The sequence below is a fragment of the Onychomys torridus genome, chromosome X, assembly GCF_903995425.1.
Source record: "Onychomys torridus chromosome X, mOncTor1.1, whole genome shotgun sequence".
NCBI lineage: Eukaryota > Metazoa > Chordata > Mammalia > Rodentia > Cricetidae > Onychomys > Onychomys torridus.
In genome coordinates, this window is record NC_050466.1 from 89,881,167 (window position 1) to 89,903,430 (window position 22,264).

General features: G+C 37.2%; 1 protein-coding gene across 1 annotated transcript in view; it reads right to left on the minus strand.

Moving 5' to 3' along the window:
• Positions 1-22,264, minus strand: part of Tex11 (testis expressed 11) — a 301,157-nt gene that overhangs the window by 269,984 nt on the left and 8,909 nt on the right. Inside the window, exons 2-6 of the mRNA XM_036174947.1 lie at positions 20,478-20,599; positions 14,357-14,441; positions 8,818-8,897; positions 7,582-7,662; positions 7,378-7,497 (exon numbers count right to left, since the gene is read on the minus strand). Of these exons, the coding sequence (XP_036030840.1) occupies positions 7,378-7,497; positions 7,582-7,662; positions 8,818-8,897; positions 14,357-14,441; positions 20,478-20,599 (488 nt within the window). The remainder of the gene's footprint in view (positions 1-7,377; positions 7,498-7,581; positions 7,663-8,817; positions 8,898-14,356; positions 14,442-20,477; positions 20,600-22,264) is intronic.

Sequence of the window (22,264 nt, forward strand, 5' to 3'; positions counted from 1 at the left end):
GAACTCACTATATATGTAGACCAGGCTGGTCTTGACCTCCCGAAGATCTACCTACCACTGCTTTCCAAGTGCTGCAATTAAAGGTGTGGGCCAACATGCCTAGCCTCAAATGTCTCTTTAATAGTTCAAAGTCTCACAACTATGGGCTCCTATAAAAATCAAAAATAAGTCACATACTTCTTATTCCAAGAGAAAAGAAGCAGACACACTTATAATTAAATCAAAACAAAAGCAAAAATCTAACAGTCTAAATAGCTCAGTGTTCAATGTCTGAAACTCAGTGTTCTGGGACCCAAAGGATCTAGGAAGCTCCACTCTCTGGAACACACACACACACACACACACACACACACACACACGCACGCACGCACGCACGCACGCACACACACACCCTGTCTCATACATTCATACATTCAGGCTACCTCCACTTCACATCTGTTGCTGTCTTTGGTGATCATCCTGCACTCCTGGCATCTAAAATATTCTGGGGTCTTCACTGCAGCTGGGTTGCACCTTCACCAGTGGCCTCTCCTGGCCCCTCTTCAGGGACTCCAACTGTCACACACCATGGCAAACCTCAGCTGCTCTCATAAGCCCTTCAATCTGCAATGTTCAGGCTGTCAAAACCAGTAACATGGGAGATTCTTACAAATTAACAAACTTGGTTGCCCCCTTGAGATGTACCCCTGATCCTCTCTGGACCACAGCTCTGCATGCTGACCCTGAGAAAATACTTTCTAGAAGATTTCATCTCAATGATGCTGGTCTCACAGCTGATTTTTCAGTCCCAGCTAATGAGTAGCAATTGTCCCAGTAAATAAAAGGTTTCGCTTCAGTGGTGCTGAACTCTTGTTACTCACAAATGATCTTTGAGCCCTAGCTGACCAGAAACCATGGGTTCTTAACTCAAAATATCACATTAACAGCCCTGAACAAGCCTTTAAGGGACTCTCAAACCCCCCTCTAACACTTTACAAGCCAGGACTCCATCAACAGTCTGAACACTAGAGACAGAGATCCCAGAAGCTGCTGAGTCCAAGAAGCTGAGTGCCTTCACAGCCCAAATCTGTTGTTGAAAGCCTGAAAGCTCCCTCATGTTGCTGGGACTGAGTGCATGCTGGATGGCTGAAGAAGCTGGAGTCTGATGTGAGGGGCGTGTCTGAGCAGCAGCCAGATCAGGAAGGAGAGATGGAAGGTGCACACACACTGATTCTTCCTTGGATCTCTTTATATCTGGGCCACCCACTGCAGGTTCCACCCATTTTGAATGCAGGTCTATCCTGTTAATTCTCTCCAGAAACACCCTCATAGGCAGGCTTGGGTGTGTCTCCTAGGTGATTCTAAATACTGTCAAGCTGACAGTCAAGACAAGACCAACCACCCTCAGAACCCTAGCAAAGTACTCTGATCATTATAGATATTGCCTGCTGAATAAATTAATAAATAATAAACAAAGCAATTATCTATCTACTTCAATGGTAAGTACCTAAAAAATTATAAAGCCTATTAAATGCCTAAGAAATATCTCACAGGCTATTTATTGGGAAAAAGAAACCCCATTAACAAAATCTATACTATATAATATATAGTATCATATATTACTGTATAATCATAAAATTAATAATTTTAACAATGGCCTTTCAAGAAAGGTCTGCCAAGAAGTTGTCAACAAAACCCTTAAGCTTTAATTATGAGGATGTCTTAGAAGCAGAACAGCAAACAGAATTACCTTTAACTGGGTTTGGTGGCATGAGCCTATAATCCCATCTACCTGGGAGGCTAAGGCAGGAGAATTCCAATTTCAAGGCCTGCCTGGGATACAGAGTGAGTTCAAAGCCAGCCTGAAGTTAGCAAAACCCTGTATAAAAATAAAATAAAAAATAAATTTAAAAAGGGATTTGGAAACTGAGTGTGGTGCACACCTGTAATCCCAGCACTTGGGAGGCAGAGGCAGGTGGATCTCTGTGAGTTTCAGACTAGCCAGGGCTACAATAGTGAGCCTTTGCCTCAAAAGAGGAGGGCTGGGATTCACAGCCTACCATCGCCAAGACCCTCTGTTCAATTATCAGTGCCGTGACTTTTTAAAGATGTCATCATCAGTCAGTGTCAATAATTACATAATTCTCATTACTGATCATAGCTACTACTAAAATCTTCAGCTAGCTAACGATGCCACTTTGAAATCAACATCTAGAACACTGAAGAAATGCTTCAAGACTTTCTAGAAGCATAGAACCTTAGCATTAAAAACGCTATGAGTCACAGAAATTGAACTTACCATCTAGTGAAGGAATCCTTTCTATAATATATAATTCTTACGATGGTCACATCTAATGAAGGAATCCTTTCTATAATATATAATTCTTAGGATGGTCACATCTTTGCTCACAATCTTCTAGTGACAAAATAATTATCTTTCCATAAAGCTGTCAGATTATAGGATTACTGTCTAATAAATGATTACTCTTTACATTGATCTGAAATTTGTCTTCCTGTTGGTTTTACCAATTGGTCTTAATTCTGTTCTGTGGAGTTTGATTGCTCTTTAATATTTGAGTCCTTAGTTCTTAAAACATTCAGAGAAAGGCTGTCATCCCTACTACCTCAGTTTTTTCAACATAGACAAAATTATGTTCTCCAAATATTTTTACATGGTATATTCTCTACACTAACCCAAATATTTTCAAAGTGCAATGCCTAGAAATGATCACAATACTTGAAATTTAGTTAATAAAAAATGCCTTCCTAGATATTATTAAAATAGGCTATGATAACAGGCTTTCACTAGGTAGTTCAGGCTAGTTTCAAACTCCTGATCTCAAGTGATCTTTTGTTTAATTTATTTGTTTGTTTGTTTATTTTACATCTTGATGACAGTTTACCCTCCTTCCTCTCCTCCCAGTCCTTCCTCTCACTTCCTTCTGTCCCCACCCCCCAATCCATTGCTCCTCTGTTTCTGTTCAGGAAAGGGCAGTTCTCCCATGAGTATCAACAAAATATGGTATATCAAGTTGCAATAAAACTAAGCACCTCCGCATGTATTAAGGCTGAGCAAGGTGACCCAGTATGAGGAATAGGGTCCCAAAAGCCTGTAAAAGAGTCAAAGACAGCCCCTGCTCCCACTGTTAGGTGTTCCACAAGAAGGTCAAGCTACACAAGTGATCTTAATGCCTCAGCCTCCTGAATAACTGTGACTAAGGAAAGGAACCAGCACTTCTGGCTGTACTAGTTACTTTTCTTATTGCTTCAATCTACTACCTGACAAAAGCAACTAAAGAAAAGAAAGGTTTGTTTTGGATTACAGTTCAAGGGGAAATCCATCATAGCAGGAAAAAGCATGGTGGTAGAAATGGGAGGCTTCCGGTCATATTGTATCCGCAACCTGAGCTGGTGCTGCCCATATTCACAATGGGTCTTTTTACCACAGTTAACCTCACAATCTCCCACAGACATACATAGAGCTCTAACCTAATCTACATTAATCCTTCACAGACATGCGCAGAGGCTGGTCTCCTAGGTGATTCTAGACACTGTCTAATTGTTAATCAATATAAACTGCTAAACTGGATACAGATCTTTTTCCATGAACTACAGTCAAACCAAAGGCACCTCTGTACCCAGTCTAGTATATAGGCAATTGGCAGTACTGTACATATGGTTACTTGCTTAATTGAAATATTAGCTTTTGTAGGCTAAGAAATGTCAAGTGACAGTTCAAAGGCATAGAACAAATTGATGAGTTAAGGTATAAAACTGAGCATGGTGGAACACACCTAACTCTCAACAGGGGACTTTAAGACAGGAGGATTAAGAGTTCAAGGCTAGCCTTGCCTACATATTCTATCTTAAGAAGAAGAAGAAGAAGAAGAAGAAGAAGAAGAAGAAGAAGAAGAAGAAGAAAGTCCAAGGCCTGCTAGACTTTATATCAGTATTTCATTAATTGCCTTAAAGTAGTTCACAAATTATATTAACAAAAAAAGCAAGATAAAAAATATGAAGAGGAAATTCATTTTCATGATCAATCTCATTTGCAGTGTATGGAACATTAGACAGAAAATCTAGTGGTATTTATATTTTGGGAGTAACCAGAAGCCATCTAACTGGACTTAAGGCTTCCTTGATAGGAGGGAAATCGTGCCTGGTGCTGTAAAGTTAGCTATGACTGGTAAGATAATGAACCCTAGAGGAGAACATACTACTGTCACTTTCCTAAACCCATGTAATTTCTAACCTAAGCATTCTAAATACTGATCCTTGTATCTACAGATAAGAGTAGTTCTCACCCTTTATCTTCTTGAAGCAGGTAGAAATTATTACAGAAATCCATAACTGGTCAAAATATAGAGAACATTAGACCATGGAGTGTCCAACCCAAAAAAATACATCTACAATGCAACCCCTATGCTTAAGGCTAAGGGAACATCTCAGAAGAGGGGGCAGAAAGAGTGTAAGAGCCAGAGAACTAGTGAATGACAAGGAAGCTACATCAATGAGATCTCAACAACATGGTTGCCTAAACAGGACCTGCATAATGACACCACCAGTTGACATAGCAGTGCAGAAGGGGAAAATTTCACAAGGTCCCACCCCTAATGAAAAGCTAGAGGTAATTAATGGCTGCTGAGAGAGGGAGAATCAGTCTTCTCCAGAGATGAGCTCCCTGATAGGTTATCCAGTCCCAAGCAGTCAGTCCTCTAAACACATACACATGAACAACACTAAATGGACTCTGTGTGTGTTTGTGTGTGTGTGTGTGTGTGTGTGTGTGTGTGTGTGTGTGTGTGTGTAAAACAATAATTAAAGAAGAAAAGGTCAATAGTTTGAGGGGGAGAAGACATAGGAAGAGTTAGAGGGGCAGAAGGAGGGGCGGAAATTATTTAAATACAGTACTCATGTATGAAATTCTCAAAAAAAAAGTTAAAGAAAAAAGGACATTTTGATTCTGGTCTTGGATCTCCAGTAAATAATGTCTCCTCTATGAACTTCAGTTTCATCATTACAAAATAAAACATACCCTGATTTGAGCAATGCACAATATATAAATATAACAAAACATACATCCCATAAATTTTGTGTCAATTTAAATTTTTAACAGAAAATATAAAAAAAGAGAGCCAGACATGGTGGTACACACCTTTATTCCCAGCACTCAGGAGACAGAGGCAGACCTCTGTGAGTTCAAGGATAGACTGGTCTATATATTGAGTTTCAGGCTAAACAGGGCCACATACATACATAGCGAGATACTGCCTCAAAAAATGAAAAAAATATATATAAATGTTTGTATATAAGAACACTTTATATTATGAAGATAGCTATACTCCTCAACATGGTCTACGGATCCAACTCTATCCCTATTATAATTATAGCTGGTTTCTTTGTGCAAAGTGACAATTTAATCCTAAAATTCATATGGAAATGCAAGGGACCCAGAATACTCAAAACAATATTGAAAAACTGGGTAACTCATACTTCTTAATTTCAAAACTTACTATACAACTACAATAATCAGGACAGTCTGGTGGTAGCACAAAGACAGATATATCCAACCAACATAGAATACAAACCAAAAATAAACCCTCACATTTGTGATCAATTTATTTTTGACAAAGTTACCAAGATTACTTAACAAGGAAACATAGTTTCTCAACAAGTGGCATTTGAGATACTTGGATATCCATGTGCACAAGTAAGAATGGAGTTAGATATCTGTCTCACTTCATACCTAGAAATAAATTTAAAAGGATCATGGGCTTAAATATAATTACTTAAAACCATTGAAACCATCAAACTTTTAGATGAGGAGAAAATGAAGCTCCCATGCACTACTGGTAGAAATGTAAAATGGCATAGCCACTGTGGAAGATAATCTGGCACTTTCTCAAAAAAGATGCTAACTCTAAAATAGTTACACTTATATACCCAAGAGAAATAAAAACATGTAAATATAAAACTCTGCACATGAATGGTCACAGTAGAATAATGCATAATAACCAAATATTGGAAATGACTCAAATGTCTATCAGTGGATGAGAGGATAAATAAAAAGAGCATATCTGCAAAGTGAAGCATGATGCAACATGATTGAGCCTTAAACAATTATGCTAAATAAAGATGTTAATCATAAAGACCACTTCCTGTATGTCTCTACTTACATGAAATGTCCAGAATAGGCAAATTTACAGACAGAAAGTTAACTCATGGTTCTAAAGACTGGTATCAGGAAAAATGGAGCTTGACTGCTAATGAGTAAGATGTTTCATCATGGAGTAAAAAATGTACTAAATTCAGACTATGATGAGCACTATATGATTCTATAAATATATTAAAAATCACTGACACATTATAAATAGATGCATTTTATGGTGTAGAAATTATGTCAATAAAGATGTTAAAATAATATATTTTAAGGTCTCTTTCATTTCTAGAATTACTGTAGGCAAACTCATCACAGTTTATATTTTGCCAACTAAAAATGCATACCTAACCCCATAATGACAAAACAGGGGAAGTAATAAAGCAACAAAAGATAAAGTACAGTTTTAATATTTATCAGCAGACTTTTTAAAGTATCAATGAACAACCCAGAATAATTGTAAATGAGAAGGCACCTTTGAGGCCAACTATTTAAAGCACACTGTGAATGTAAGAGAATCTCAGCCAGGCAGTGGTGGCGCACGCCTGTAATCCCAGCACTCGGGAGGCAGAGGCAGGTGGATCTCTGTGAGTTCAAGGCCAGCCTGGTCTACAGAGCTAGTCCAGGACAGGCTCCAAAGCTACAGAGAAACCCTGTCTCAAAAAACAAAACAAAAAAAAAAAAAGTAAGAGAAACTCAAGGGTGGATAGATGTCTCAATGTGTAAGAGTAATTGCTCTCCAAACATAAGACCTGAGTTCAAATCCCCAGCACATACTGGGTCACCCAGCCTAGCTCAAACAGCAAGCTTCTGGCCCAGTAAGACACCCTATTTCAAGGGACTAAGGCAAAGATGATAGAGGAAGACACACGATGTCTTGCTCCAGCCTTTCTGCGTGTGCATACAAAGGCACACCCTCCCCACACACTCACATGTGTGCATCATAACACATACACACACACATGAAAAAAATAGTTTAAAACGAGACTCTCAGAGACAGTATTCAAGTAAAAGTTGTTGCCATAAATAAATAGCAGATGTTAAATGAATTGGTTGAAAATTATGCTTAGCTATTATCTTTATTTTCACCCTCATTCACCCTACACAGATAACAGTCACCACTGTTAATATCAACTATCATACTACACTATCCCATAGAAAGCCAAGGACACATCTTATCACTTTCACATTTACAGAGACAAAATGTTCTGTTGTAAGGCCACACTGTTTATGATACCTACTGACTCAGCTTGAAAAGAAAGCACATGGAAGATACCCTTCTCCACAGTGATCTTATGCATGGTCAAATTGGCCTCGGTGTAGCAGCTCTGTATTAATTTGACATATAATTTCTCTAGATCCTGGAAAATAAGACAACACAAGCATGAGACTTACCACAGGTGTTATTAATAACTGCCACAGCTGAAAAATCAATGGTAACTTACAGCCATGGCAGCTTGAAAAAATTCGTCAGCAATCGGAGCACTTCCAGCATCCAACCATTCTTTTCCCGTTTTCATGCTCATCTAGAAAACAGAAGTTAGGAAATGATTTTAAAACTTCACACCTCTCCCAAGTTGGTTGAAAGATGTTAGAAAAAAATTATCCTATATATTGAGACACAATAGACAGGAAAAAAAAAAAACCAGCAGTCGGCACTTACTTGAGTTCTGTTCTCTGCTTTGAATTTCAACATAAGAGAAGTGGTCTTAAGAAAAGCAGCAAGTGCTGGGTGGCGGTGGTGCACACCTTCAATCCCAGCACTCAGGAGACAGAGGCAGACAGATCTCTGCGAGTTCGAGGCCAGCCTGGTCTACAAAGCGAGATCCAGGACAGGCTTCAAAACTACACAGAGAAACCCTGTCTTGAGAAACAAAAAACAAACAAACAAAAAAAGCAGCAATAACAAAAAATTAATGTTTGTGCTGATTATTTTAATGTCAACTTGACACAACCTAAGATCACCTGGGAAGAGAGTCTTAATGTCAAATTATCAAGATCAGATTGGCCTGTTTTACAGGTTCTATAAAGAATAAAATCATGTAATTTGCAGAAAAATAGGTAGTGCTATAAATCATGTTAAGGGAAATAAACCACATTCAGAAAGACAAATATCACATGGTTTCTTTCATATATAGAATCAATATATGGCTATCTATCTCTCTACATACACACACACACACACACACACACACACACACACACACACACTCACACACACACACCATGATAGTATAAAGGAGATCATTTGAGGGAGGAAGAGAAATAAAGGGAGGGTAGAAAGAGGTCAAGAGAGTATAATAGGCAGGTTAACATAAGCAAAGCACAATTATATACATGTATCAAATTGATATAATGAGACCCATTACTTAGTACATATACTAACTGAAAATTGAATAAAAGTTCTAAAAAGAAAAAAGAAGAGTGGCCATGAATTGATTATTCTATTTAGTGATAAATAATCGGACAAATTGGGGTATCATCTTAACTGATTTTTCTGCATGTTTGATCTTTATGTTTTTAGGGCTTGGATATAGCACAGTGCTTGCCTCACATAAAGGCGTGTGCCACCACCGCCCAGCTTGACTACTTCCAGTTTTATACTAACTTTAATTATTATCATAGAAGTAAACACTGTGTCATTTCATTTTATTTCATTTCTTCAATTAATCAGGACTTACCAAAATCTGTCTTTGAATAGCTTCTTCTGAAGAAACTGAGATTCCATACATACATACCAGCTTGCAAGCAACATGACACACTGCAAAATAGTAATTAGATATCCATTAAACACAAAGCATTCAATCTCTTGTATACACACACACACACACACACACACACACAAGTAGCAATGATTAAAGTGAAGCCAGTTTTATTATTTAAAAAAAGAACTTGGTTTTTTTGTTGTTTTTTGCACAGTTTTGTTATGAGTTTTATTTAGTCTGGGTTTTTGTTGTTGTTTGAGAGAGGGTCTCATGTAGCCCACGCTGGCCTCAAATTCACTATGCAGCTGAGGCTAGCTTTGAACTCCTGAACTTCCAGCCTTCAATTCTCAAAAGATGGGATCATAGACATGGGTCACCACATCCAGAACTGTTTTTTCTTTTAAAATTTTTTCGAACAATACATTTTGATCATATTCTTTCCCTTCCCCAATTGTTCCCAGATCCTTCCCATCTCCCTACCCACCCAACTTCATGCTCTCTCAAAAAAAAAAATGAAAATCAAAACAAATAAAAACCCATTAAGACAAAAAATACCAAAACAAAATAAAAAGTACACAAAAACACATGGAGTCCATTTTGTGTTACATCCAGCATTTTACTTTATATTCTGTTTTACTTTTTCCTATACTGAGGCTCATACATTCACATAGTAAGTAAATATGTGAGGGGTTTGCGTGTTTTTCCAATGCCAATGTTTAAAAACCCACACAGTGAGTATTATAGCACATAGCTACACTCCTAAGCCCAAAATAAGAATTTTTAAAGCCTATTTAAATAATCAGTTTTCAAAAGTAAATAACCTGAAATTTATCAAATTAATTACTTGCTTACTAATTCCAGTCATATATATATATATATATATATATATATATATATATATATATATATAATAGACATATAATTCTAACATCGTAATTTCTTTTTTTATTTTATAATTAATTTAATTTTATCAGCCACAGATTCTCCTGTCCTCCCTCCTCCAGCCCTCCCCCCAATCCACCCTCCATTCCCACCTTCTCCAGGGCAAGGACTCTCCTGGGGATTCAGCTCAGCCTGGTAGATTCAGTCCAGGCAGGTCCAGTCCCCCTCCTCCTTTCACCCAGGCTGAGCAAAGTGTCCCAGTATAGGCCCCAGGTTCCAAACAGCCAGCTCATGCACCAAGGACAGGTCCAGGTCCCACAGCCTGAGTACCTCCCAAACAGTTCAAGCTCATCAACTGTCTCACTTATCCAGAGGGCCTGATCCAGTTCCATAGGGGCTCCTCAGCTATTGGTTCACAGTTCATGTGTTTCCACTAGTTTGGCTATTTGTCCCTGTGCTTTTTCCAATCATAGTCTCAACATCTCTCGCTCATACAATCTCTCCTCTCTCTCACCAATTGGACTCCCGGAGCTCCACCTGGGGCCTGGCTGTGGCTCTCTGCATCTGCTTCCATCAGTCATTGGATAAGAGTTCTATCACGACAGTTAGAGTATTCAGCCATCCGATCACCAGAGTAGGTCAGTTCGGGCTTTCTCTCAACCACTGCCAGTAGTCTATTGTGGAGGTATCTTTATGGATTTCTAGGGATCTCTCTAGCACTCTATAGGAGTTAAATCCTAAATACTCACTGAGGATATCTGAATCCACATAATGCTCATGAATCATGCTAACAAAATAATTCTCAGTAGAGTTGCAACCTATAGCTAGCTACTCGTCATCTGGCAAATTTCTGGATATCAGGGTAGTTTTACATTTTCTTCTAAAATCTGAAACTATATATTTTCTTAGATGACATAAAAGTTCTTAAAGTATAATTCATAAAATACGGGTGCCTTTATTATATAGTTCATTGTCACTGAAAATAGAAAGTCTGCATAAATGTAACTTGTTCATTATCTGTACTGGGCCTTATCATAAAACATATGTAAGTTTTTAAAAAATGAGTTTATATATCACTGAACTTGTTACCTTTTTCTTTTGAAACAGTCTCATATAGCCCAGGATAGAATCAAAACGACTATGAAACCATGGTGACCTTGAACTTCTGATACTCCTGAGTCCTCACCTCAGATTACAGGCATGCACAACTGCCTAATTTATGCAGTGCTGGAGATGAAGCCAGGACTTCATACATGCTTGACAAGTGCTCTTCCAGCTGAACTTTATACCCAGTCAACTTTATGCTATATCTCAATAATCATTCTATCCATGTTGGTACCATTTCTAATAAACATTCTACTGTAAAAAAATACCCAGCTAAAATTATAGGATAATTGAAGTAGTCAGATTTTTATTGCTTATTATGAAATCTCTTAAAGTTATTTCTTCTGACAAATATTTTTGGTAAAATAATTTCTAATTTTATATTTATACTGATTTGAATTTCCAGTTTTGAAATGTTTTGAAAATATTTCCTTTTGTTAATGTTTATTAGTTCTTTAGTTATTTTCAAGAACACTGATAGTTCAATTACTCCTCCTCTTAAAGTTATCTTCAATATTATCTCCAAATTTCCTTTCCTTCTACCTTCAAACATACTCAACTCACCTCATCCCTACCACAAAAGAAGCAAATAACTTTACTGTGTTTCAAACCTGTATTCTATTTCTCCTGTTCCTTTCAGTGCCAAACTTTCTTTAAAAAATGTATAACTTTTATGTACATAAGTATTTGTCTGCATGTGTGTCTGTGCATCACATATATGCCTGGTACCCAAGAGCAAGAAGAAGGTGTCAGATCTCCTGGAACTGGAGTTATAGATGGTTGAGAATGGCCATGTGGATGCTAGGAATTGAACCTGAGTCCTCTGGAAGAATAGCAAGTGCTCTCAAGCACTGAGTCATCTCTCTAACTCCATGTTTTTATGAGATAAGATCTCAACTATGTAGTTCCAACTGGCCTGGAACTCACTGTGTAGACCAGGCTGGCCTCAAGTCACAAAGATCTGCCTGCCTCTGCTTTTTTTGGGTTTTGTTTTGTTTTTATGTTTTTTTCAAGACAGGGTTTCTCTGTGTAGCTTTGCGCCTTTCCTGGAACTCGCTTTGTAGACCAGGCTGGTCTTGAACTCACAGAGATCCGCCTGCCTCTGCCTCCCCAGTGCTGGGATTACAGGCGTGAGCCACCGCCACCCAGCCTGCCTCTGCTTTTTATGTGCTAGAATTAAAGGCATGCATCCACCACACCTTGCTTTGATAAATGATCTTTTTAATTTTTGTTTTATATGTTTGAATGTTTTGTCTGAATATATGTCTGTGCACCACATGCATGCCTGGTTTTCAAGGAGGCCAGAAAAGAAGGCATCAGGTACCCTGGAACTGGAGTTACAGATGGTTGTGAGCCACCATGTGAGTGCTGAAAATCAAACCCAGGACCTCTGGAAGAGCAGCCAGTGCTCTTAACCACTGAGCCATCTCTCCAGCCCCCAAACTTCTTAAAATGAATAATCTATCTGCCTCTGTTTTCTTGCCATTACTAAATAACAATGTTTCTCAAACTTACAACTTTATTAAAATTGAACCCCAAAAATTAGTTTCCTTGAGAATCATTATTTTCTCCTTCAGAGAACTCAACTACTCTTACAGCTTCCAATTACCACCTTCATGTGAATAATTTGCAAAACTACAGGCTCAGCCTCAATGTGTGTGTCATATCTCCAATCTACTATTACCACAAATAAAACAGTTTTAAGTGTGGCATATAGTTCGTGACAAAAGAACTCACAAAGTATTCATGAGGCCTTCAATTCCCAATATCACATGCACACAAATAAAATTTACAAGTCTATCCTCTATTTTAGGCTTTCCAATTTCTGTTCATTATTCCATAATTCTTCCAAATTATTAAAAAAAACTGTAAAACTCTTGGTGACTTTTTTCTATCATGTAACATAATCCAAGCACACTGAATTTGTTTATAAGAAGACAAAGCATCTTTTAATCAACACAGTTTTAGAACTTATCTTTTAAATCTTCCTGCAACATAGCTAATTCTTTACTATATCAAAGTACCACCCATGTACCTGATTAAGAGTTGATATATATAAGCAAGATGTGGTAAGGCATACCTATAATTACAGTACTTGGGAGGCCAAGACAGGAGGATTGCAAGTTCAATGTCAGCATAAGACAGACAAGTCTGAGGCCAGCCTGAGATATATATATAACAAGCCCCTGTCTTAAAGTAACTTAAAAAATAACAAAAAATACGAACTGATAAATTCAGTATGTTGTAAGAAGTCCTTGGGCTGAAGACCCACTTCATCTACTATATCCCTCAGATTTAAGAATTTAAATATCATATTTAATCATTTAATATCATAGACTTCACTTGTATAGTGTTTCTCTGATAAATTCTTATTTTTCTTTCCTCAGAACTATAGGAGTTAAGGCACCTGAAAGCAATAATACCAGTACTTATCTAAAGGGAGAGAACTAGTCTCTAAATATAATAATGGAGGGGTAAACTCATGAATAAAAATATTTTTTATTATATCAACTACTAGCTACCTTATCTGAAATTGTATAGTTTCATATTTACACTCACAAACATAAACACTTAGTAAATTCCGCTTGCTGTATACAGAAAAAAAGGAATTTGCCTTTAAAAAGTCAAGCAGTTAGAGGTCCTTGCTCCAATGTGTCCTTTATCATTGGACAGTAACTTTCATGAATTCATTTGCTGGCACTCTCTTTGTTCAAAAACAGCAACTGTCAGCAAATTAGGCTTTAATTGTTTTAGCTAAAGTAACTAACCCTTTACCAAACACTGAAGCACCCAAAAAGATGTTTGACTTGGGTTTTCTGTTTGTTTGCTTGTTTTACTGATCTCCTTTTTGCTTTTGCAAGTAGAAATGATTTCTACAGTTTTTCTTAGTAATTTACTACTATGTTTATTGGCATACTGAGGAAATACTTTAAATTTTTAAAAATCAGGAGGCTAGAGAGATGGCTAGTAGTTAGAAGTGCTGATTGCTCTTCCTGAGGACCTGAGTTCAATACCCAGCACCCACATGGTGGCTCACAACCATCTGTAACTCATGCATGTGATATGCAGGTATATATGCAGGCAAAATAACAATACACATAAATAAATAAAAATTTTAAAGTCTAAATCCCTCACATGGCAATGTGTTTCCTTCTAATATTAGCAGAGAGGGGAAACTCCTATTTGAAAGTCCTTTAGAATACGGAAGGTTTTGACCATCTCTTACCAGTGACCCATGTCCTTTCACACTCCCTCTAGTGTTTAGTTTCCCATCTTTTGATCATCATTGTTCATCTCTAGACTATCTTGCAGTGGTACCTTAAAACCTGTATCAACAAAGAGATCCCTCTGAAAACTCATGAACAGTGGGAAGCTATTAGCTTGGGAAACAGAATCTAGTGCTTTCAAACTATTTGGCTGTCACTTAACAAAATAATCCCTATTTAAGAATTGGTCAAAACAGTCAAACTTCAGGAATATTACCCATGTCTACTAAGACTACTTTTCATGTCGCAAAATGTATACCTACATTTAGCTGTCTGGCTTTCATTCACAGACAATTCTATTCTCTTAGTAACTGTCCAGTTCCACAGGTTCACTGCAAATTCTTCAATCTAGACAAAAGGAAAATTTTCTTTAGTCAGCTAAGATACTCCCCACCTTCAATGATAGATTCTGTCTTGTATGTTGTATGCTTATATAGACATCGTGGGTCATTTACTGACCCTCCAAATATAATCTCAATAGAGCTCTCCTCACAAAAAAACTTACCATAATAGGAATTATCTTGCCACCTGAACACAATTTGTGTATTCTTATTTATATATCTTGGGGGTGGGATTTTTGAGACAGGATTTCTCTGTGTAGCTTTGCGCCTTTCCTGGAACTCACTCTGTAGACCAGGCTGGCCTCGAACTCACAGAGATCCACCTCCCTCTGCCTCCCTAGCACTGAGATTAAAGGCGTGTGCCAGCATGGCCAGCCTGTTTTTGTGTGTTGATTCATACTGTTCACTTTACCCTGAATTATAGCCCTTCCCTTCATCTACTATGTCAGTCACACCTGTTTCAGTCCCCTGGAACATCCAGGAACCATTCAGCAGTCTCCTTTTTGTCACATCTTTGGCAATTTGATGAAGGCAAATTCAAAATTCGTGAGTATTAAGCAAGCACTCCACCACTAAACTTTATACCCTCAGCTCTTTCTTCTTTGAATTCCTACATATATTGTCACACAATTGAGCAATTAATTATAAAACTGCATCATTCACTCTAATTGTGGTTTGGTTTCGCTAGTGTAGTTTGAATGTTTTTTTTGGGGGGGGTGGGGGGTGGGCAGAAGAGCAAGGTCTCTCTGTGTAGCCCTAGCTGACCTGGCACTCAGGATATGTATCAGTTTGACTTAGGATTTATAACAATTCACCTACCTGTGCCTCTTGAGTGATGGAAGTATAGGCATGCAACACCATGCCTAACCTGTTGATATTTCTTGCCCTGGATTGAACCAAAAATCTCTTACCTACCGGGCAAGCTTTTAAAACTAAACTACATAGCTGGGCGGTGATGGCACATGCCTTTAATCCCAGCACTCAGGAGGCAGAGCCAGGTGGATCTCTGTGAGTTCAAGGCCAGCCTGGTCTACAGAGCAAGACCCACGACAGGCACCAAAACTACACAGAGAAACCCTGTCTCAAAAAAAGAACCAAACAAACAAACACACACACACACAAAAAAAAACACTAAGCTACAACCAAAGCCTTATTTTTAAGTTCTTATCCTTGTTTCCCAACTGGGCTCCTTGGTAGGAAATATATGTCTTATAGAACATATATAACATAGTACATGCAAAAATGTTAGATAAATAATAATACATTTAAATAATAAGATTGCTCATTTTATTGTGTTTCATTCTGGGAACTAGGGAACAAAGTTTCTAAATGCTCCTCTAGGGTTTATCTTTCTATAAGGTAGAACCTAGTTAACTGAGTAAAAAGCTAAATCAAGCTTGCACTGTCTCAAGAAAAAAAAAAAATGAAGACTCGAGATATATGTAAATGAGGGCTGGAGAGATGGTTCAGAGGTTAAGAGCACTGGCTGCTCTTCCATAGGACCCAGGTTCAATTCCCAGAACCCACCTGGCAGCTAACAACTGTCTGTAACTCCAGTTCCAGGAGATCTGACACCCTCACACAGCCACACATGAAGGCAAAACACCAATGCACATAAAATGAAAATAAATCATTTTAAAAGATATGAGTAAAAAAAAAGATACGTGTAAATGGGAATAGGTTGAGGGGTGTGTTATAACCCAATGGTAGCATGCTTCCCTAGATTCATTCCCCAGTTCTGACAGAAAAAAAAAAAAACCTTTGGAGAATAGTTTAGTATCTGGCAAGCAACCTTGGAAGGCAGTAACTGGGCCTGGATGTTACTACTGTCTGAGACCAATATAGCATGGCCTTGACTTAAGTCTTCCAAGGGGTGATGGTGAATAATGAGAATCTACATACCATCACCTTATGACAGATATATTGATAGTAGCTGACTAAGGAGAACAAGTAAAATACACACACACTATAAATAGTAATGGTGGTGTAGGTTTTATTCCTTACTAGAGATGGAAGCCAGGGCCTTGTATATACTAGACACGAGTACACAGGATAAGACATTTAGCACTGAACTATGTCCCCAGCTCTATATTTTACTGTCTTTTCTCCTCATCTCAGTACCACCTTTCTCATCTCCACCGCCACCATTTTCTGCTGAGATGCTATTCAGACACAGACCATTTAGCATAGGTATTCCTTCACTTTACTATTCTGGGCAGATTCTCAGGCCAACCTCCATTCCTTGCACATGGTATAATCATGCCATCGTTGACTGACTACTTTCACAGCAACTATTACTGACTTATATCACCAACAACATGTGAACTTAATATTTGACACCAAATTTTAAGAGAAGAAATGAACAGTCATGTTAAAACATCTTAAAGAACTATCTTTTGGCTTTTTTGGAAAGCAATTTGGCAACATGTAAAATGAACCAAAACTGTTCATATATTTTGCTCTAGTAATTGTTCTTCTGAGACTCTATTCTAAGAAAATAGTACAAGTACATTCATACATATTGAAATGAATCCCCAAAATAAGCTATGCTGATAAATAAATGGTAAACAAATGACAAACAAATACAGTAAAATATTTTAGCATGAATGAGGCCAAGTTTAATACCCCATATTAGAAAATAAAAGGAAAGGAAGAAGAAAGGGAGAAAATCTCTAACTGTAGTATCTGAATGACTGCTAGATAAGTTTCCACTGTAATTTGGGGAGGGCTCAGTGCTTGGGATCAAATCTAGGACTTCACAAATGCTAACCAAGTCCTATAACACTGAACCCCAGCCCTCCATTTTTCTTTTTGAAAAATATTATAATAAAGTGGTGGATAAAGAGGAGAAATTGTTTTTACAATAAAAAAACCTTTACATGTGCATTATAATTATAGCTATGTAAAATTTAAATATAGTAGTTACAAAGGAAATACACAAAATGATAGTAGTTATATTAAAGTTGTATAAATATAAGAGATAATTTCTCCTTCCTCCAACTTCCCATAGTTATACTACTTCATGGTTTGGTTTTTTGTTGTTGTTGTTGTTGTTTTTCAAGACAGGGCTTCTCTGCGTAGCTTTGGAGCCTGTCCTGGAACTCACTCTGTAGTCCAGGCTGGCCTTGAACTCACAGAGATCCGCCTGCCTCTGCCTCCCAAGTGCTGGGATTAAAGGTGTGCGCCACCACCGCCTGGCCTACTTAATGATTTTTAAATAAATTCGTATCTTTCCATATTTTATTAGAAGGTACAAAGTGAATTATGATTATAAATATTTCAAAGGCACAAAATGATCATTTTTAACACACACATAATAAATGCCTACTATATGACTGATTTTCTGTTAGGTTTATATAAATGTATAATAACAAACACAGCTAGGGCTGGAGAGATGGCACAGAGGTTAAGAACACTTATTCTTGCAGAGGACCCAGGTTCCCAGTTCCCAGTACCCACATAGTAGATTACTGTTGTCCACAATTCTAGTTGCAGTGGATCCAGCACTTTTTCTGGCTCCCACAGGCACCAGGCACACATGCAGTGTACTTTCATACATACACACAAAATACTCATGCACATAAAATAAAATAAGCAAACCTTTAAAAATAATAGCACAGCAAATATTTGCAACAAACAGAAGTACACAACATGAAGATTAAGCTTTCTAGAAAGAAAGAAAGAAATTGAAGGTATTTCCAAAACCAAGTGAATTTTCTTACAAAATAAAACCAGATTATTTTTATTATTACATTTATATGCTTATTTATATATTTATGGTGGAGGGGAAAGCATGTGTGTGGCAGTCAGAAAATAACTTGTGGGTCCCAGAGATCAAACTCAGGTCATCAGACTTCATGGCTTTAATTGCTGAGCCATCTTGATAGCCCAAGACCAGACTCTTGATATTGAACCTTATAATAACTTTTCATTAACAATAAAGTACAATAAGAGGTTGTAATTTTAAAAGACTTACATACTAAGTAATTTGCTAAAAGACATTATAACTAGTCAACAAATACAGCAAGGCTACAAGAAGATCAACATATAAAATTTAATGAATAGTAGACTGAGACTCAGCTCACTGATAGACTGCTTGTCTAGCATGAACAAGGCCCAGGTTCAATCCTCAGCACAAGAAAACACAACCAAAACACCCACAAGAAAACAAAGCCAAAAAAAGCTAAACTGAATTTCTATGCAACAAGTAATAAATCATCTGAAATTTAAATTAATGTATTTCCAATAACATCAAGATTAAAGTATTCAGGAATAAAACTATCAAAATAAGTTCAAAATTTATACCCCAAGACTAAGAAATTAAAGATGACCTAATGAATAAGAAAACATACCATTTTACAGGTCAGAAAACTTAATATTAAGATAAAATGTTCCTTAAATTGACCTATAAATTTGTTTATGGAATATATAGGTGCTTTGTCAGCACGTACAACAGAAGAGGGCAACAGATCCCATTACAGTTGATTGTAAACCACAATGTGAAGGCCAGGAATTGAACTCAGAACCTCCAGAAGAGCAGAGGAGCCAGGGTTCTCCATGCTGAGCCATCTCTCCAGCCTCCAACCTATAAATTCAACTGCAGTCGTGATCAAAGTTCTACCTTCCATTTTCTCAAAAACTGATGAATTAATCCCAGAACCTATATGAAAATTCATAATACCAGTAATGTTCAAAAACAGTGTAGACAACCAAGAATAAAATTAGGGACCTCACATTTTTTAATTTCAAAATTCACTCCAAAGCTACAATGGAAAGGGCATAGGGGAAAACGGTGAACAAGAACAACGTCCAGAAATAAACCTTCACATTTATGGTTGACATACTTTTAACAAGGGTGCTAAGACAAACACAATGGAGAAAAAAGTCTCCCACAAATGAGGCTGTAACAACTCATTATCCACATGCAAAAGAATAAAGTTGAATTCCTTTTCCACACCATATATAAACAAGTTGAAGGGACTGGAGAGATGGTTCAGTGGTTAAGAGCACTGACTGTTCTTCCAGGGGACCCAGGTTCAATTCCCAGCATCCACATGGCAGCTCAAAACTGTCTGTAACTCCTGTTCCAGGGTATGCTCATATAAACATAATGCAGGAAAAACACCAATGTACATAAAATACAAATAAATAAATTTTAAAAAGAATTAAAGGTATAAATTTATTTTTTAAAAAGATGTTAGGGACTAGATTTATGGCTCAAGGGTTAAGATTACTTTCTGTTCTTCCAGAGGACCAAAATTCAGTTCCCAGCTGGGCAGACTCACAATTACCTGTTAACTCCAGCTCCTGGAGCATCCAATGCCTCTGGCCTCCATAGGCACCTGCCCTCACATGCACATACCTACACATACACATTAATATATACATATACATTATTATAAATAATAAAAATAAATCTTAAATTTTATTACATTTTTATTTATTTTGTATGGTAGGGGACACATAGGCAGGGTAGGGGACAACTTAAGGTTTTCTCCTTCCACCATGTGAATCTTAGGAATCAAACTTAGGTTGTCAGGCTTGGAAAGAGGTATCTTTAGCTGCTGAGCCATCTCATTGGCCCTAAAACCCTTACAGGAAAATACAGGAATGGATGCTAGAAAACTGTGCAACCATGAGGACCTGAGCCCAGATCCTCAAACACCCACATAAAATCCGGACATGGTGGTGCACACCTATATAATGCTAGCACTGGAAAGGCAGAAACAGAAGGCTCACTAGGGCTTGCAAGCCAGCTAGTCTTGTCCAGTCAGTGACCTCCAGGTTCAGTGAGAGACCCTGTTTTAAAAAAAATGAAAGGGTGTGGGGCTGGAGAGATGGCTCAGTGGTTAAGGGCATGTACTGTTCTTGCAGAGGCCCTGAGCACAACTCCAGGGGATCTGAAGCCTCTGGCCTCCATAGGCACCTGTACTCACATGCACAAACCCACATGCAGACATATACCTGTACATAATTAAAAATAAATTTTTAAAATAAACTTATCACCTAAAGATTATCATAAACAAAATAGTGTTTTACCAACCTGAATATTCTGTATTTCAGCCAGAGACTCCCTGTTGACAATTGATATGCTCTTGAAGAATCTGTCAATTATTTCATGTAGTCTCCATGAATTCCCAGTTGTGATCAGGGTTTTAACAATTTCTGAAATAACAAGTAATAAATGTGTTATGAACTTATCACAATTGGTTAAAGTTAGCAAAGCACTGTGAAACTTGTTCCTAGATCTCTAGCAAATAAATACAGGGTTAAGGAACTTGAAATTATCCTAAAAGTAGAAACTGAAAATAAAATTTCCTTTAGCTAAAGCTAGGGTACAGTCTTTATTGAAATTAACTTGAACTTGGTGATCACTACTCATGCTTAGAAAGTAAAATACCCACAAAAGGTAATGTTATTATAGATTACTTAAGTTAAAATTACTATAAAATAGATGTTAACAATGCCTTCCAACTTAAAAAATTAGAGAAATTGAGGAGGGTAGATACATATCCTTTAAAACTGAAATATTTATTATTACTTGAAAGAATTAGTCAAACATTAGTTTAAGCTGGCTCTGAAGTATTGGCCTTGCTTAGTAATAAAAGAAATGACATGTCCAATTAGAGACAACATTATCCAGTTATTGAATCTGTATAAATGATGTCACTATTTTCTAAACAATCTAAGTACCAGATCCTCCCTATATCTGAATCTTACTAAGCCATGGAATTCATTAAAACAAAAACATGATGTAGAGTCAAAATTGATAACTTTCATATTATCAAAATTGAGGAATTTTTTTCCAAATGCATGTAACAAAGTTTCCATATGATATGTTTTTTCTTTAACATTTCTGACCATCATACAAAATTCAAAAATGTTATAATTTACAAAAATACTACAAAAGTATCTTCAAACAGTGATAAAACAGGTGTGTGTGCATGTTGGGATTCCGGGCCTCATACATGTTAGGCAAGTGCTATAACACTAAGCTATACTTCCAACTTCAACAAACAGATCTTTAATCTGCTACAATAAATTATCATTTTCACCTAAATGTTAGAAAGCAGATTCAAATAAAGAGTCAAAGCAAATTGTACTCAAATATTTCTATAGCACATGGAATCTTTAGCATCCATTTGTTTTATGTCAACTTGACTCACACTACAGTTATCTAAAAGGAGGGAACCTCAATTGAGAAAATGCCTCCATAAAAGCTGGCTGTAGGGTATTTTCTCAATTAAGATCAATGGAGGAGGGCCCAACCCATTATGGGTGGTGCCATTCCTGGGTTGGTGGTCCTGAGTTCTATAAGAAAGCAGGCTGAGCAAACCATGATTACCAAGCCAATAAGCAGCATTCCTCCATGGTTTCTGCATCAGTACCTGCCTCCAGGTTGGTTCTTGCCCTGTTTGAGTTCCTGTCCTGACTTCCTTCAGTGATGAATAACAAGGTTGAAATGTAAGCCAAATAAACCCTTTCCTCCCCAACTTGCTTTTGGCCATGATGTTTCATCACAGCAATATTAACCCTAACTAGGACATCACTGGACAAGTAGAAATATTATGGAAAATATACCACACATACCTTTAACACTATAGGTGATAAGATACATAAGAAAAAATAAACCTGAATCTTTTCTTCTTCCCATAAATTATTTAATGCAAAAATTCACATAAAATAACTTGGGCAGGGGATATAACTTAGTGGGACAGCACTTGCCTAGCATGTACAAGGTCTTGGGTAAAAAAAAAAAAAAATCTTGCAAAAAAATCTTCCTTCTTCAAAGATCAGGTAAGTTTATTTTGAGATGATACTCATATATTA